The sequence below is a fragment of the Colletes latitarsis genome, chromosome 2 (genome assembly GCF_051014445.1).
Source record: "Colletes latitarsis isolate SP2378_abdomen chromosome 2, iyColLati1, whole genome shotgun sequence".
NCBI lineage: Eukaryota > Metazoa > Arthropoda > Insecta > Hymenoptera > Colletidae > Colletes > Colletes latitarsis.
In genome coordinates this window covers 10,870,461-10,887,571 of record NC_135135.1, presented here as the reverse complement: position 1 = coordinate 10,887,571, position 17,111 = coordinate 10,870,461, and the positions used below count along the sequence as shown (strand labels likewise).

Here is a 17,111-nt window from a genome sequence, read left to right as displayed (position 1 = left end):
TTACTAAACCTGGCGAACGTATGCTCGGTCAAACTGGAGATATCTGACCCGAACATCAATAGAGTTTCAGTATTGCGGCGGAAAACCAGTATTGAATTCAATTGTTAATTGACACGGCGTATCCGATTCGATCGCATGTTTGGTTCACGGCGTTAGCCAGGTCGACGCGTAATTTATATTCAAGTGAAAAATATGGGCCAATAAATGGGGAACGTGTACAATATTGAGTCCGGTTTACTATCATGGGGAGGAAATGTTTTTAATTAAAGAGTAAAGAAAATTTATTTTTTTCAATTATGGAAAATGTGAATAAGTTACACTTGAGTCAACCCAGATGTGCTTAATTATTATTACTATTTCAATAGATGCAAATCTATTTTCAATTCAATATCAATTTTCATATAGAAATCAGTATTTTAATCTAATTACGTATATTTTTAAAAATCTGTGAATAGATTTGTATATGAAAATAATTATTGATTGTGATTAATTGTTATGTGTTATTACACTGTATTTTTCGTTTTTCCAATCAGATATGTGAAACCAATTTTCATATGGAAACTGTAGTATTTTAATCTAATTATATATACTACAAATCAGTAAAATAAATTTTAGAGAAAAATTAACAGTGAGCAGGTGCCTAAATTTTTCAGCGAAAAAAAAAATTTCAAATCGTTTTGAAAAAATTTTTTTCGTTTGCAAGAATCGATCGCAATCATTTTTGATCATTACACATACCCCCGAAATCCTACGCATTTCCGAGACAAAAATTCTTTACCGAAAATATAATGTCTGATCATACATTGAGATGTTCCACTGAAACTTCATGCGTATGTTTAAAACATCATAACTTCTGAACGGATTGGAGGATTTTAATGTTTCGAAAGACAAACAACACGTATTTTAGTGAAGAATGTATAGAAATTCTAAGAATATACGAAAAGTTGTTCTTTAACCCCGTAACATGAAAAAAACCCCATGAAAGTGGTTCAATTTTCAAACATCCATAACTTCTAGAATAGTGAAGATATCTCATTGAAATTTATTTGTGAAGCAGAGCTCATAGATACTTACAAAAACTTATTGGGCAACTTTTCTATAGGGCGTCAAACAAATGTATTGAAAATCAAAAACGAATTTTTAAGAAAAATTGACAAAAAGTAGGTGCTAAATTTCTCAGCACAATTAAAAAATTTCAAATTGTTCTGAAAAAATTATTTTTGGTTGCCTGGGTCAATTACAATCATTTTTGGACAATAGACATACCCTCGAAATCCTAACCATTTTCGAGAAAAAAATTCCTTACCGAAAATATAATATGTGGCCAGAAGTAACTTCTGAACGGATTAAAGGATTTTAGTGTTTCAAAATGCAAACAACGCGTATTTTGGCGAAGACTATTTAGAAATTTTAAGAATTTTCGAAAAGTGGACCAGAAATGGGCCGAAAAAATACATTGGATGTAAGGTCTGCTCGGATACCTCGTCTGTGCTAGTAATGTGTCTAATTATTTTACCATTTACTAAACAGTGTATTTACCGGTACGGTTAATTTTTAATTAATCGTGGTATGGTTTGGATCCTATGAAGTATTAAATCGATCAAGTTTACAATGTCTTTTTTGTTGCCCATAATTTCGAATTGGCCTTCCAGTCGGTTGCAATAAAACCGAAACGCCCCGCGGTGCAATGTAAATGCAAAGCATTGCTGTGGGGCGACGTCGTGGATATTTTCTGACGTTTTCCCACATTTCAGGTAATCGTGACATGTGTGCCGTTCACGTCGATCCTCTACACGATCGAGTCATGGCCGTGGGGCTTGGCAGTTTGCAAATTATCGGAGTGCGCCAAGGATATTTCGATCGGTGTCTCAGTTTTCACTCTGACCGCGTTATCGGCCGAGAGGTAAGTTGTCAAATTCAATTATGACCGAGTAAATTGTTGCTTTAGCGGTGGAGAGTAGCCCTCGTAACTTCGACGAAGTTCGGTCCCATTAATAGAGCAATCTGCTGGTTCTTCAACTATCGAATCAGTAATCCGAACAAAACGAATAAAACCAGCGGACGTTAATTTTCTGAAAACTTGAATTTTTTATTTATGAGTCCGTGTCTCGATGGCTGATATTCAGTCAGAAATTTATCAACATTTGTTTAAATAAAGCGGTAAACAGACTACGGATGTTTATGTACGTATAGGAAGTTTTAATTCTCAGAAAATTACAGAATGTATTTAATATGCAAAAATATAAGAAATACTTAAAGTAAGATACGAATTATTATACAAAGCTTTTTCATTAATTCTATTAATAAAAATATGAATTCGCATAAAAATCCGCAGCCTAGTGTTGAATAAATGTAACGAAATTTATTCTGAACAATATAAAAAGGATAGGAACCTTGTTATTTTTAAAATGTTAAATTATTTTCGTAAATCTGTTACTTGTTATCTAATATTTTCCTCCAACTGTTTCAATCATTTAAGAACGAATATAAAGCGTATAAATTTCATAGGATTATACAGTTATTTGTTGTTTAGTGACGTTAAGTTAAAAAGAATCAAAACTTAAAATTCCGAGGTTCGATTATTCCCCTTTAATTCAAAGTGCAAACGAAAAATGAGAATTCTTTTCATAATATCAAGATTTGTTTAAAAATTTCTTTACACGAAAAAGAGATCGGTTTTGTTTATTGTACCGCAGGTACTTCGCTATCGTGAACCCCATTCGTCGACACATCGCCGGATTGGGTGCGAAACCGTTAACGATACTAACAGCATCCCTCATTTGGGTACTGGCCATTATTCTAGCGATACCAGCAGCTCTTTTCTCTCACGTTCCCACCGTGGCATTACGAGACAACCATAGCATCGTGATTTGCAGTCCTTTTCCTAAAGAATTCGGTGAGTAGCACTGAAACTTTTTCTACAGAATGATTTACAGCGTATACAGGGTGTTCAGCCACCCCTGGGAAAAATTTTAATGGGAGATTCTAGAGGCCAAAATAAGACGAAAATCAAAAATATCAATTTCTTGACTGAGGCTTTGTTAAAAAGTTATTAAAAAGTTTCAAATCATTCACGGAAAAATTATTTTCGGTCGCGGGAGTCAATTACAATCATTTTTGGTGAATAGACATACCTCCGAAATTCTACACACTTTCCAGAAAAAAATTCGTGTAGGTGCCTAAATTTTTTGGCGAAAAAAAAAGATTTCAAATCGTTGTGTATGTACTCACTAAGTATATGTTTCGTTTTGGTTTGTACTATGTTTGTTCTAATTTTCTCCATTTATTATATTCATAATAATAGCATTTACATACATTCCCACTTGCGTATTATATTTTCAATTTATTTGTTACAAATTTCATTCTATTTTTGTATTACTCTTATCCAATACTCTTACAAATACTTAGTAAATCACTAATTGGTAAATCTATGATTAGTAATGGCAGTCGATGTATCGAAATATTTTCAACATATTATATTTATCACTTCCATGATTATTTTCCGAATAATCATCATTTTCAGAATAATATCATTCGTAACATGATAAAATACGAACCGTCGTTCGCGATGGGGTACGTTGTGGATTTTACGTGACACCTATGTCCTGGTAACATGGTTGTCAACGCGTTAATACCAATTAAACAAGACATCAATTTCTAGTCAAAATATTTTCCGTCGCCGTTTACGATCTGCGACTGCGGCATCTATAACTGCTAATTACTAATACAAGTATAAATAACGAGTCAGGGTTAGACACGATAAATCATAGTGTAGAATTGTGGGTGTGCTTCAGCAAATGTAATGATCCATATAATCCAAAGATGCCTTTTCAGAATATTTTATATTAAACACAGTGACTAAAAAATACTGGACGCCAAGTATGAACTAAAGAAAAATGACACTAGACATTATAGTAGACTAGAAAGCCATAAAAAACACTTCTTTGCTACTTCTACTGAAACCACAGAACGGAAGATGACCGAAGAAAGTTTCACCAGCAGATCAGATACATAAATGAATTCACAGATTGTATTCTTCTGATTTCTAATAAATGTATAATAGAAGAAGGAAAAATTTATATATTTTTGAAAGATAAAAAGCGAATCGATCGCTAAACAAGCGTCCTTTTAACTTAAATCGCGTGTCATACGCACGGAGTTTGATATGTCATGGATCTTCTGTTTCTTTTCCTACGTTCACAGGCGAAAGCTATCAAAGGGGGATGGTGCTATTCAAGTTTCTAGCGTACTATGCGATACCGCTCTGCGTGATAGCTGGATTCTATCTAGGAATGGCACGACATCTTGAACTTTCCACGAGAAACATGCCTGGAGAGTTGTCCACCGGGGGTCATCGTATGGAACAGATCCAAGCACGGAAAAAAGTAAGTGAAATTAATCTAATACTATTTAATAGTAACCATTTATAACTATTACGTAATAAAATTCCGATTTGAAACGATTTTGCTATAAAAATCTATTTGTAGAACAGAAAACAATTTTGTAACTTCCTATTAAAGGGTTACACTATTATGTGACAAGCTGATAAACGAAGAAGCTCTATATTTCTGATGACCTATGCAAAGCGGATCGCAGTAATTTACTAATATTATTTAGTTTTTAATTAATAATTACATTACTCAGCTAAGAGTGATACGATTATTAATTAAACGCTAAATAATATTACCCAGGTCTCACCACGTGGAGGTTGCTGCGAATAGAGACCCGTCCTAACCGATTCCCAACCACCCTCCATTAATAAAGATCTTCTGTGACCAACGATCGTTGGTCGAAAAAGAAACAAACAAAAGTGCAATCAATAAAAGATGCACAACCAACGAAGTTGAATGAGTTTTCAAAAGAATTTGTCTTCAAATAAAAATAACCTGCCTAACATAATGGCTAACCAAACACCTGCCTGACTATAAATCTAAATTCGTTTATTATATCAAAAAACAATTCTAAATTCGCAGCCATTAGCTCGGTGTCACCCACGAAGAATAACTTTTCTATCATGGGTGACACCAATTACCAGGTCTCACCACGAGGAGGTTGCTGCGAGTGGAGACCCGAAGGGAGATAGATGGAATCAAAGTTCCATCGATCTCCCTTTTACATTCTTACAAGCTAGATTACTAAACTAGAGAGATAGAAGGAAGCAATGTTCTTTCGATCTTCTAGTTTAGTTGTACCAAGTAATTATTTCGTTTAAAAAGGGGTGAAGCTAAATTATGGGATACGCGACGCGACGCGATGCTGAACCGTGCAGCAGATCTTCGGATCGAATCAACACTACCCTTGGTAGATTGATTTCTATTTCTAGAAATCGATCTATCATTGGCAGGCGACTAGATCTTTCGGACAAACTGGACGGCCGATCACATGTTTCGTTCAACGAAACAGTGGTGACCGAAGCAAGAAACAAGAGAACGAGTCGAGAGAAGCTACTTGTTAAATAATTACTTGGCAATATTGGGAGACGCATACAATAAGGACTTAAAATTAACGTCGAAGCTCAAGTCTAGTCAAGTTGAAACTAAAATTCGGACGATAGAAGGAAACAAAGTTCCTCGGATGTAACATTTACCAAGCAATTATGTGGTTAAAAAGAGGAATGAAGCTAAATCGTGGGATACGCGACGCGACGCGACGCTGAACCGTGTAGCGGATCCGAGGATCGAACCTACTGCCCTTGCGAACTTGATCTCTATAGGAAAACGGATGGCTGCAACCCCGAATCGAGGTCTCCATTTCTCCAACGCAACCCGCCGGGAGCCCGAAGGACTCGACTTAGGCTGTCTGACAAAGAGAGAGTACCTGAAACAGGGTCGACTTCCGCTGGAAGGTATGCGTTTCCGCAGAATACGGAAACTCCACACCTTCCAGCGAAGTACCATTTTCCCTCGATCAAGCTACCAAGGGAAGGCGATTAGATCTTTCGGACCAGATACACGGCCGATCACATGTTTCAATCGATGAAACAGTGGTGACCGAAGCTAGGAACGAGGGAACGAACGGGAGAGAAGCTACTTATTGAGTAATTGCTTGGTAGAACGCGGAAATATGTACAATAAAGAAATCTTCGACGTTAATTTTAAGATTCGCGACGAAGCTTAAGACTAATCAACTTGGAATTAGAAGTCCCCCGGCGGTTGTGGCGTACTCCCTCGATGTCCTTGCAATTAATCTAAATTTAAACTGAAATCAAAACTAATATTTATATTAGTGAGACATGGAAGGAAATTTAGCAAAATATTACAAGAATTTAAGCTGAAACATAAAAATAAAAATCTTATATTAATCAGTGTCATCGAAACAAATATAGTATATGCATCGACACAATATTATAGATATCAAAACGAACATTCGTAATAATGAAAGAAACTTGGATCGAGACACCAGATTTAATCAACACCAAACAATCAAACGAAATGGAAGAATCAAACAAAGTACCTCCGCAGATCATTACGAGAATTCGAGCAAGAACGTAACCACAAAAATCTTATTCCAATCAGTGTAATAAAAATTCATGAAATTGTATAGAAACAAATATAGTATCTGATTGAATATACATTATTATATCCTGCAATATTATACATATCAAAGCAATAACATAAATTCGACAAACAATGTAAAAGTAGAAACAGAGAAAAGGAACATTCATAATAACCAAATAAAATCAGATAGATAAATAAAATTGAATTCACATCAAACAAACAAATAAAAATAATAAAATACAAATAAGTGGAGTGAACTTACTACTTGTTGTCAATACATAGGATAGTTACCACTGGGCCAACTGTAAAATAAGAAAATATTCATATTATAGCAACATCAGTTAGACAAGCATGGCAAAATCAGTTCATTCAAGCGAAATTGGTATCAAACAATAGAATAGAAGTGGGGAGAGCAATTTTAAATAGTTCTTACCAGTGGCCATCACGGTCCGGCACTGGTCAGTAGTGGTTAGTAGTGGTCAATTCTGGTCAGTTCTGGTCAGTCCTGGTCAATCCTGGTCCCCAGTGGTCAGCGCTCCACGAATGGCCTGGCTTAGGCCCGCGAGACCCGATTCCCCTGGATGCTCCAGGGGTACTGAAAAATTTGTCCAGCGGTAGTCGTCGAGTGGGGAAGTCGAAGAGTGGGGAGACAGTGTCAACGTGAAGAGTTAAGAACCGCTTGGTCTAGAGAACAACGCTATTTCGGTTGGTTTCACCTCTTGACCATTTCTGGATCTTCACTGGACCGCTAACCTTGATATCAACCTCACTGTTGACCACCAGTGACCATAAGCTAGTCATTGTTGATCATCGACCCATTAAAACCATTACGAAGATTAAAGCCTTCTTACGAGGATCCCCTTACAATTTGATGCATGATCTTTTTAACATTTTGCTCCACTTTGGAAGAGTGTATCTTATGTTATAAGATACTCGTGGTACAGCGATAGCGTTCATCCCACTAACGATAGGTCTATTCTTTACCTCGTTTATGTGTAATAAGTATACATGGGTTGGAAAATAAAAATGCCTGGGCAGTTGAGACTCAAAATCGTATGCAGGTTGACACAAATCGGATATCAACTGTTTCGAAAGCAAGAAAGAAAGAGTCACATTCGCCTTCTTTCTTGAATTCCCGAAGCTGTCCATATGTAAATACATGTGAGTTGCGATGTACGTATCAATGAGATACATCCCTAGGTATTTTAATAATCTTGAAATTTTTAAATAATCTTAATCGATTGATTACTCCAATGAAATTAATCGATTAATGTCCAATTATGGACCGTACAACTTTCATTCCGTTAAAAAATAATAAAATTTCTGTAATTTTATTTTTTGTCTCACTTCCTCTTGTGTTCATTTCTAAATCTGTTAGCAACCTTGCGAGTGACACGGAAATGATAATGGGGATCTAGAGTCCCAGAGAAACGGGCCGAAAAAATACATTAGGTGAAAGGTCTACTCGTATACCTCGTCTGTGCTATTACTGGCGTAGTTACGTAATCTCCGGACGGTCGGTAACAGTTTGACCAATGATATTAAACCGACACTTGTTCAGAGAGTCGAGGACGATCCCCAGTATTACGCTGCGGTGGGAACACAGACTAATTTCGAGAAACGCTAATCATATATTACTATATCACGCGGAAAGCAATATTGCCTTCGAGAACCCATAGCGATTTCCGGTATTGTGCTCGACTGAAAAGCAGCATTCAATCGCTTCGTATTACGGCGATACGCCGCGGCGCCAGAAGTTTCGAGACGAGAAACAAATTCTTCGAAGGAAACTTTCGCGTAATTCGGATCACCGATCTGTTTCACATTTTGAGTACAGCCCACATAACGGACAATAACATAGCACGGATTTTACTATGCAGTATTTTTAAAGAAAATTATGTTTCGTTTTTATATTTTTTACATAGACTCAACTATAATAGAGCAAAAAGATTAATAGAACCAATACTAAGAGAATGGAAATCTACTTTAGTTCCAAAAAGTGTACAGGATGCAGAGTAATTAAAAGAAGACTGACGCCTAAGTTGCGTTGTGGAATCTGAGCGTTTGTTTCTATAACAGCTGGTCAGAAACAACTTCTTCTTATTACTTGGAAATGGAAAGGGTTCTAGGACGTTTGCCAGATTCGAGCTTGGAACTTTATATTAAAAATGTCTAATCTCGTCTATTTTTTTCTGTTCCTGTAACTTTCTTCTTTTCCCTCCATTCCACGATTTTTCCATTTCCGTGCCACCCATTTCAACCCCCCAATCTTTCTATCCTACTTATATCCACACTAAGTGTTCCAGAATATCGTTCTCTTTCCTATATTTCCTTTTTCTCAAAAATGTAACCTCGTATGAAAAAATTGTATTACAAATTTTTGATTTAGTTCTGCGCGAATAATCGACCTCTTTTCGGTTGTATCAATATTTTTGCTGCATCCTGTTTTTACATGTTCAAAATCGGGATTCCTAAAAGAAACGTACGAACCATCGAGGAAAGTTTCATCGTATCGCCGTTGTCACGCTCTGATGCCGTTTTACGTTTGGTAATTCGGAAGCAACCCGAACATCGAGGTTGCTTGAAGAGCTGTTTTCACGATGCACAATAATGTTACGGATAACACCGGAATATCGAGGTCACTGCACTTTTGTTTTGCAAAATTTTGAAATCTTTGAAAAGCATCGGTTCCCTGACATTTTGAAAATTACACTAGACAGAAAGAATCTTACGTTTACGAAAAATATACAGGATGTTCGGCCACCCCTAGGAAAAATTTTAATGGGAGATTCTAAAAAATTTCAAATCGTTTTGGAAAAATTATTTTTGGTTGCGGGGATCAATTACAATCATTTTTGGTGAATAGACATACCTCCGAAATTCCACACACTTTCGAGAAAAAAATTCGGGTAGGTGGTGAAATTTCTCGGCGAAAAAAAAAATTTTTCAAATCGTTCTAAAAAAATTATTTTCGATTGCAAGGGTCGATTATAATCATTTTTGATGAATAGATATATCCCGGAAATTCTATCCAGTTTGGAGAAAAAAATTCGAGAAGGTGTGAAATTTTTCAACAAAAAAAAAAAATTTTAAATCGTTCTAAAAAAATTATTTTTGATTGCAGGGACCAATTATAATAATTTTTGGTCAATAGACATACCCTCGAAATCTTAACCATTTTCGAGAAAAAAATTCAGTATTGGCGGAACTTTAAACGTTAATAACTTCTTAACAAAGCCACCATCAATAAATTAGTATTCTTGATTTTCGTCTTATTTTGGCCTCTAGAATCTCCCATTGAAATTTTTTCCAGGGGTGACCAAACTCTGTATACCGTAGTGGTCATTCGATAATTACAATACTTAATACATTCGAAACTGGCCCTTTAATAATGATGGAGACTATACGTTTCCCCAACAATATTGATTACATTTAACAATTAGGTCTGAAAGTTATTTTAAATTAAATCTGAGTATTCTCCTCCCCCCACGCTTAAGGAGACATTAATTTACGAAAATTTTATACTTTAGAGAGTAAAAAGTGTTTTTGTTTTACATTTCCTGACAGTGTGATATTTGAAAAATATGTTCGTAAAATTTGAAATTAAAATTCAGAAGTTTGGAATATTTGAAGCCATGATGCATAAACTAGAGAACTGTATAAATATATTAATATATATAAATGGAAAGTTATTTTGTTATTAAATATTAATGCTCTCGGCCACTTTTCTCAATGCCAACAAAAACATGTATTCATGAAAAAGAAATTAATAAAAATGGTTTACTCCCTTAAAACATCGATGTACTATTTTTACTGGTCAAAATGTTTAGAAACATAGCGTTGCAAATCAGTAATTAATTCGCTTCTATATTGTATATAATTCTTTTTCATACGTCAATTATCACACAGTTGCTGTTTAGATCAATACCATTTTGTTTGCTCGTGTCTCTTGTCGCAGTTAAGGCGGTAATTATAATTTCATGATAGAAACAGGCTATTTTGTCGCGTAAAAGTAACTCTGAGAGAAACTTGGTACGCCGTTGATAATAATTGTTGACCTACTTTAAATCGGCCAGATTAAAATTAAAGCGATCTTTCTTGCTTAACAGACAACAATATATGTATAGCTGCTTCCTAATTAACTGAACCATTACTAAATCAAGCTTTATTCCTACATCTTTTCAAAAAATACACAAATTCTCAACGACTATTCTCGACGTTTTTAACAACTAACAGGTTCTCGACCGGATTTAACACTCGAAATTCTACTTGCCTTCACGAAATCTCTCTCTTCCCGCAATACGTACACCCAAACGTCTACACGATCCTTTTCCATGTTGTTCTTCGAACACATCTCATTCGCGTTTAGAATCACTCGATCCATTTTCCCGAAACGTTCACTCTTGTATTGACTGTAAGTTTTCTCGACACTCTACTATCGACAGGTAGATACATTGGTCTGGAGACAATATCTCTAACGAACACAAAGTTAGCGATATTCTCAAGGGAGTACGTCTTGCAATTTCAAATGAATATCGACTTTTTGTTTACATTTTTTTAATGTATAAGACTGTATTTTGTAAATATAATTATATGAATCGAAGAATTAACGATTCTATAGAATACTAACTGAACTATACGATATTATCATCAATCTGTATTCACATAATCAAATTATTTCGATATACATACTATGCTGTTCATAAGTTTTCAGAAGTTTGAAAAAGTACAGATTCAGTGATAGCAACTGAGACTTATTGCTTACTATTTATTATAATAAATAGTAATTTGGAAAATAAAACTAAGAGGTTTAATGTTAGAAAAGTAATTCTATTACTTCAGATTAGTTTAAAGATGACAGAGTCCATTTTGAATTTATTTTGAAGCATAAGTTGAATAGATTTTGAGATTCAGCTACAGTCTCCTATTTCTGTAATGTTTAGATTTATTAAATAAACATAATGGCGAATTATCATTTGTTTAATGGCCTTACAGTCATCTAATAACAGAAAATCATTCGAAATCAACGAAATAAGATACAACCAAATCTAACCCAATTGTTAATACCTAATTAATTCAGAATTAGTTTTATTGCTTAGGATTTGGATATTTTTTATTTCGTCCCTACAGACTCTACGTAAATCTGACACGAGATTTTTCATATTACAACTAAGTATTTATCGAAATGACATGATTAACATTGCCATTTATCGAAAGTGTGTACTGCATTTTTTCAAATTTGTAATGTTCATACCTTTTTGCCAAAACATCTGTATAATTACTATTTATATTTTGTATAATTCTTCTTATAAGATAGGAGATATATGTAGATTCAAATATCTTACTAATAAATGGTGTGCGGTCCAGAATAAAAAAATTCTACGGTCCATTTTTATGTTGTAACCCATACATTAGGAATCACAGGATTAAAAAAGCTGAAAGTCAACTGTTTCTTTCAATTTTTTAACACGTCAATTGCCAGGCCAAACGCCGGTTTTTAGACAATTGTAAATTAGCATACCCACAATTTGTCATGGAATTAATTTTTATAGCCTCGTTGAAATTCAAGAGTCTTATCTAGATTTATTTTCTTCGACATCCAATTATGAGAATTAATTTTTTTAGCTCCTCAGAGTAAAATCATAAATAAGTGACGTGATGGTCAACGTGTCAACACGTGTCATTGACTGTGATTCACAGGTAGGAAAGATGGTGATCTCCTTCGTGTACATCTTCGTCATCTGCTTCCTACCGTACCACGTCTTCATGCTGTGGTTCCACTTTTGCCCAACATCCAGGGATGATTTCGATGACTTTTGGCACGCCTTTAGGATTCTTGGCTTCTGTCTGAGCTTCGTCAACAGCTGCGTAAATCCCATAGCTCTGTACTTCGTTAGCGGAACCTTCCGCAAGAGGCAAGTGTCGCAATACTGCCCTTTTTTTTAACACATTACCAGACCAAACCCGTAAAATTTTTTACAAGATCAAAACTTTGATTTCAGACAATTGTAAACTACATGAATTAAAATTTGTCTTAGTATTTACGTATTTTTGTAATTATACTAAAATTCATGAATCCCGTAAAACGTAAATGAAACCGTTTCATTGCAGATTCAACGAGTATCTCTGCTGTCATCTGACGAGAAGAAGTTTGAGCGTCTGTCGAACGGAAACCACGGGTAGCTTGGAGAGAAACGGAAATCGTCTGACGCAAAAGAGACGTGTTGGCGGCCACGGAGGCCATAACGAAACCAGTTTCGGCTCCACGTTCCGAAGGCACACTCAGGAATTAAATTCGACCGCCGTTTTCGAGCTGGGAAGCGAAGAGACTACAAGACCGACCTGTGATTTAGGTTGCAAATAATTTAAAACAAAATGATCGACGGAGAAGCATCGATTTATCGGTGCCTGTGTATACGCAGTCGAGAATCGAGGACCACTCGTAGTGAGAAGAACGATAGGTGAATGTTTAAATTATATTAAACAATGTTGGTTAAAAGTTTGGAGCATCTGTCGATCTTTAAGACAAATAAATCTTTTTTTCGTACGTATATAATCGTGAGTGTGGACAGTGTATGTATATACTTGCTAGCAATGTTTATTTTTACTACTTTTGGCAGTGAATGTGTAATTTAGTCCTAGATTTCTTTAAGGGTTTAAATATACAAGAAGTTCTTGGGCTCGATAATGATAAACGATAAATTTTGTTGTGATAAGAACTAATTTTGAAATCAGAGCTTTAAAAATTAAACTACTCATTATTTAACATTGTTAAGGAATTATGGATTGAAAATGTCTTATATGATAGAATATCTTTCAACTTATCATGCTAAATTAAAATAATTAAAAATACAGAAGTCTATATTACGTTGCATAAAGTTTGTGTAATTAGAAAATTCTCCACCAAATTTTACATTATTCAAGGAGGAAACACTACTCTTTACATATTCAAAAACTGAAATAATCCAATTTTTATATATTTTATTAAAATAGAGGTTAATACGAAGCAGTATTTAAATAAAGATCGAAAAATGTTTCCAACTTTCAAACAGCATTATATTATACATTTATATGCGTAAATATAGTACATCAGGCGCGTGTATAAATTGCGAAAATTTGGGTCCAGTGACGGTTTTAAATTCGACTTGTACGTTTTTGCAATTTACACGTCGACAAACACGTGATTTTATATTTAATCGATCGACGGAAGGATGTTCCTCTGTACAGCTTCGATGTTGCGATTCAGCTAACTAACTTTAACAGAGTAACGATTTTTCGTATAATGATTTGTACAACTATCGCTGATTTAACCGTTCGAATAATAATTGTACAGTACGCGAGATTATTGTACAATATGGTGCATGGCGTGGGCGCTTCTGGATGGCAGTGCAACTCTGCGCAATAAAAATATGAGTGACTAGGGCTGAAAGTAGCAAAAGTTTTAACAGTGTCTGTAATCTATTTCATTCCCACATTATTAACACTAAACCTACCAGTACTTCATGTATATGTATTCCTATCGTGACCAGTCAAATGACTTTCTTTTTCTCTTTAACGAGGCAACGTACTTCTAATTTTTGTATTATATGTATAGAAAGTTGTGTTTTGAAGTTTATTCGTAAGATATCCTTCTCTTTCATGTTGCATATTTTTTCTTAAGGGGGTAGTCTGATGTGAATGATAAAAAATTGGATCATTTTTCTTAATTTCTTTTTAAGGAAATGTTTCGATGTCATAATCATAATGATCGACGTTATGATTCATTTTCGCAGTTTACTTAGCTCTCCTTTGGGAATACAAAACAATTGTTTTATTAATTTTTATTAACTTTTAATGTTGTTATCACGTCTGCAGTAAACATGTGTTTAAACACTGGCGTAGGTGATTGCAGCTCTCAAGATTGACTAAATCAAAAAAATCAAAAAGATTCTTATTCGGTAGGTTTACAGTTATCGCCCGTACCAAAATAATTAATTTATGTTACAAATTGACAAAATGGTGAAAAGTTAAAGTAAAAATTGCAAAATTTTGTTGTATCTTTCTCAACTTTTTAATTAAAAAAATATGATAAACTCATTATAACAATTTGATTTTGGTACGGACGAGAACTATTAATATGTGGAACAACGTGTAAAAATTTCAAAGCAATCGAACGCATAGTTTTTGAAATTTTATCTACACCAGTTAAAAAAGTAACGTTTCGAGAGAAATGTATTTAAAGTCTACAAGATCATACTAATCAATCCCAGCTGCACATAGAATTCCTTCCAGAATGTTGGCACCCAGATGGCACAAACGCTAGAATTTCGACTTGTAAAAACAGCAGATGTCTCTTGACTCTGTCGTAAACCTTTCGAAACAGTAATATCTGGGTTGTACAAGGTAATTGCCCGAAACAATAACTCCGGTAATTACCGCGAGGGCTATACAAAAAATGTTCTACAATCCAGAATACTTGACATTTATCTCTCAAAATTTAACAGTACATTCTTAAATATATATATTTTCAAAAATGAAATAAAAATAAAATTGATTTGTTTAAGTTCTCACATGAGACTACCCCCCTTAAAGCGTTGAATTCTAAGAACTTGTACAAAAATATTCAATACTTTTACTCTAAACGTGCATTAGTACTGTAGTAGTATTAGTCAATTCATAATATTCATCGGATAGAAGATAAAACGCTTTTGAAAACAAATTTTCTTTCAAATCGATACCGTAGTTAATTCCGGAGAAAACAATTATTTATGAAAAAATGGCATAGTAATTATGCAAACACCCTGTATTTAAATTTAAATTAATTTTCAATTAAGTAAACAATTTATGATTAAGTTTTATCGTACATTAGTCGTAGGATCAGTAGGAGTTGCTGAAACTTCTTTGGGTGTATAGAGTCAAAGTAAATGTTAAAATAAACATAGAAGACGGCATAAATAATAATAGGTATTACATTCATTGGATAGAGGATGAAATTCCCTTTAAAATGAGCGTTTGTGAGAGTCGATAGCTTTATTAGTTCCGGAGATATAGCGATTTTAATTTCAAGTCGATGCGGTGTCTAGTTTCGGAGATAGGGTTTGTTTACATTTTTGTTGCGGTCGCGCGTGTTCATTGATCTCGTGCGTGTGAAAATAGTAAACAGTGCGTAGTAAATTCTTGGAAATACTACGACTTCCTGGTCACGTGACTGTCTCGACTCACGCGCGACAAGGAGGTACGACGCGACGCGTCAGACGGAGACAGAGATAGTCAGGTTAAGAAAAATACCCTTTCACATAAATTACGATATCTCGAAAACGGAAAGTCGGATCGACAAAAACCAAAAACCATTTCAAAGAGGAAGCTTTGCCGCTGCCAACGGTGGCCCTGTTATGCAAAAAACACTAGTAGTTTCGGAACTGCACGCGTCCAAAGTTTTACTATTTTTAATACGCGTTAATATCCTTTCCTAACACGGGGAGGCGAGAGACAGCGAAATTTTAAAAATTACCTTTTACATAAATTACGATATCTCGAAAACGGAAAGTCAGATCGACAAAAACCAAAAACCATTTTAAAAGGGAGGCCTTGCCGCTTCTAACAATGCCTTAATAATTAATAAAACACTAATGGTTTCGGAACTGCACGCGTCTAAAGTTTTAATATTTTTAATGCGCATTAATAGCCTTTTCTAAGGCGGAGAGCGGATTTTTAAAAATTACCTTTTCATTTAAATTAGGATATCTCAAAAACGGAAAGTCGGATCGACATAAACCAAAAGCCATTTTACAGGGGAGGCCTTGCCGCTTCTAACAATGGCTCAATTATAAATAAAACACTAGTAGTTTCGGAACTGCACACGTCTAAAGTTTAACTATTTTTAATACGCATGGTTAGACTGTTCCAAGGTAGTGGAAACTGAAGATTCTCTCTTTTCGTCTTTGTTACACATATATTTCCTATTTAGATCGGAAGCTAACCAGAATTTGGTACCAAATTTTGTCCAGTTTTTTACAAAAAAATATAAATCATTCAACTGGTCAGATGATCGGTCGTGGTAGGCAAGACAGACTACATATTTTTTTCAGAAAACAAACAATAAGAATAGCTGTGAATATAAAAGTCGTAAAGTTAAATGGCGTTAAAATGATATTGTGTATTAGAAATTTTAAAAGAAATTTTAAAAACAGTCATTTGATCGGTCGCGGTAGGTTTAGTGTTAATAAGCCAGTAAACACATCAGTAACTGAAAATGATATATATTTATCGCGAAATATTAAAATTGACTTAAATTCTTGTTTTAAATCGGAACATAAAACATGTATATCAATTACAAAATTCATCTTAACTCCTAACAAGAAAATGTGCATTAGACCAATCTACAAATTTAACAGTTCGTGCCATTTTTTTTTTTTTTTTGCTTAAAAGTGGAAATTTATCCGAGCCGTCCCTTCTATTTAACTGTTTATAAATTGTAAACGTAGTTGAAATAAAAGTTATATCGTTTCTGAAGACTTATAAATCCTTGCAAAAAAATTATCTTTCACACAAATCAAATACCCTCCTTCTTGGAGAAATTTTAATTTCTTTTCCGGTAAGTAAAGCCTATTCTTTATAAATTCAACGATGTATTAT

The 17,111-nt window shown here is 34.6% G+C and overlaps 1 protein-coding gene across 2 annotated transcripts in view; it reads left to right on the top strand.

Annotated features, from left to right (window-relative positions):
* The window catches only part of LOC143346591 (neuropeptide CCHamide-2 receptor-like), an 87,005-nt gene extending 72,950 nt beyond the window's left edge, over positions 1–14,055 (top strand). For both annotated transcript variants that reach the window (XM_076774822.1, XM_076774828.1), the window contains 5 exons: positions 1,755–1,903; positions 2,697–2,896; positions 4,204–4,385; positions 12,198–12,412; positions 12,609–14,055. In XM_076774822.1, the coding sequence (XP_076630937.1) occupies positions 1,755–1,903; positions 2,697–2,896; positions 4,204–4,385; positions 12,198–12,412; positions 12,609–12,861 (999 nt within the window). In that variant the 3' untranslated portion in view covers positions 12,862–14,055. The remainder of the gene's footprint in view (positions 1–1,754; positions 1,904–2,696; positions 2,897–4,203; positions 4,386–12,197; positions 12,413–12,608) is intronic.
* The last annotated feature ends 3,056 nt before the right edge of the window (positions 14,056–17,111 follow it).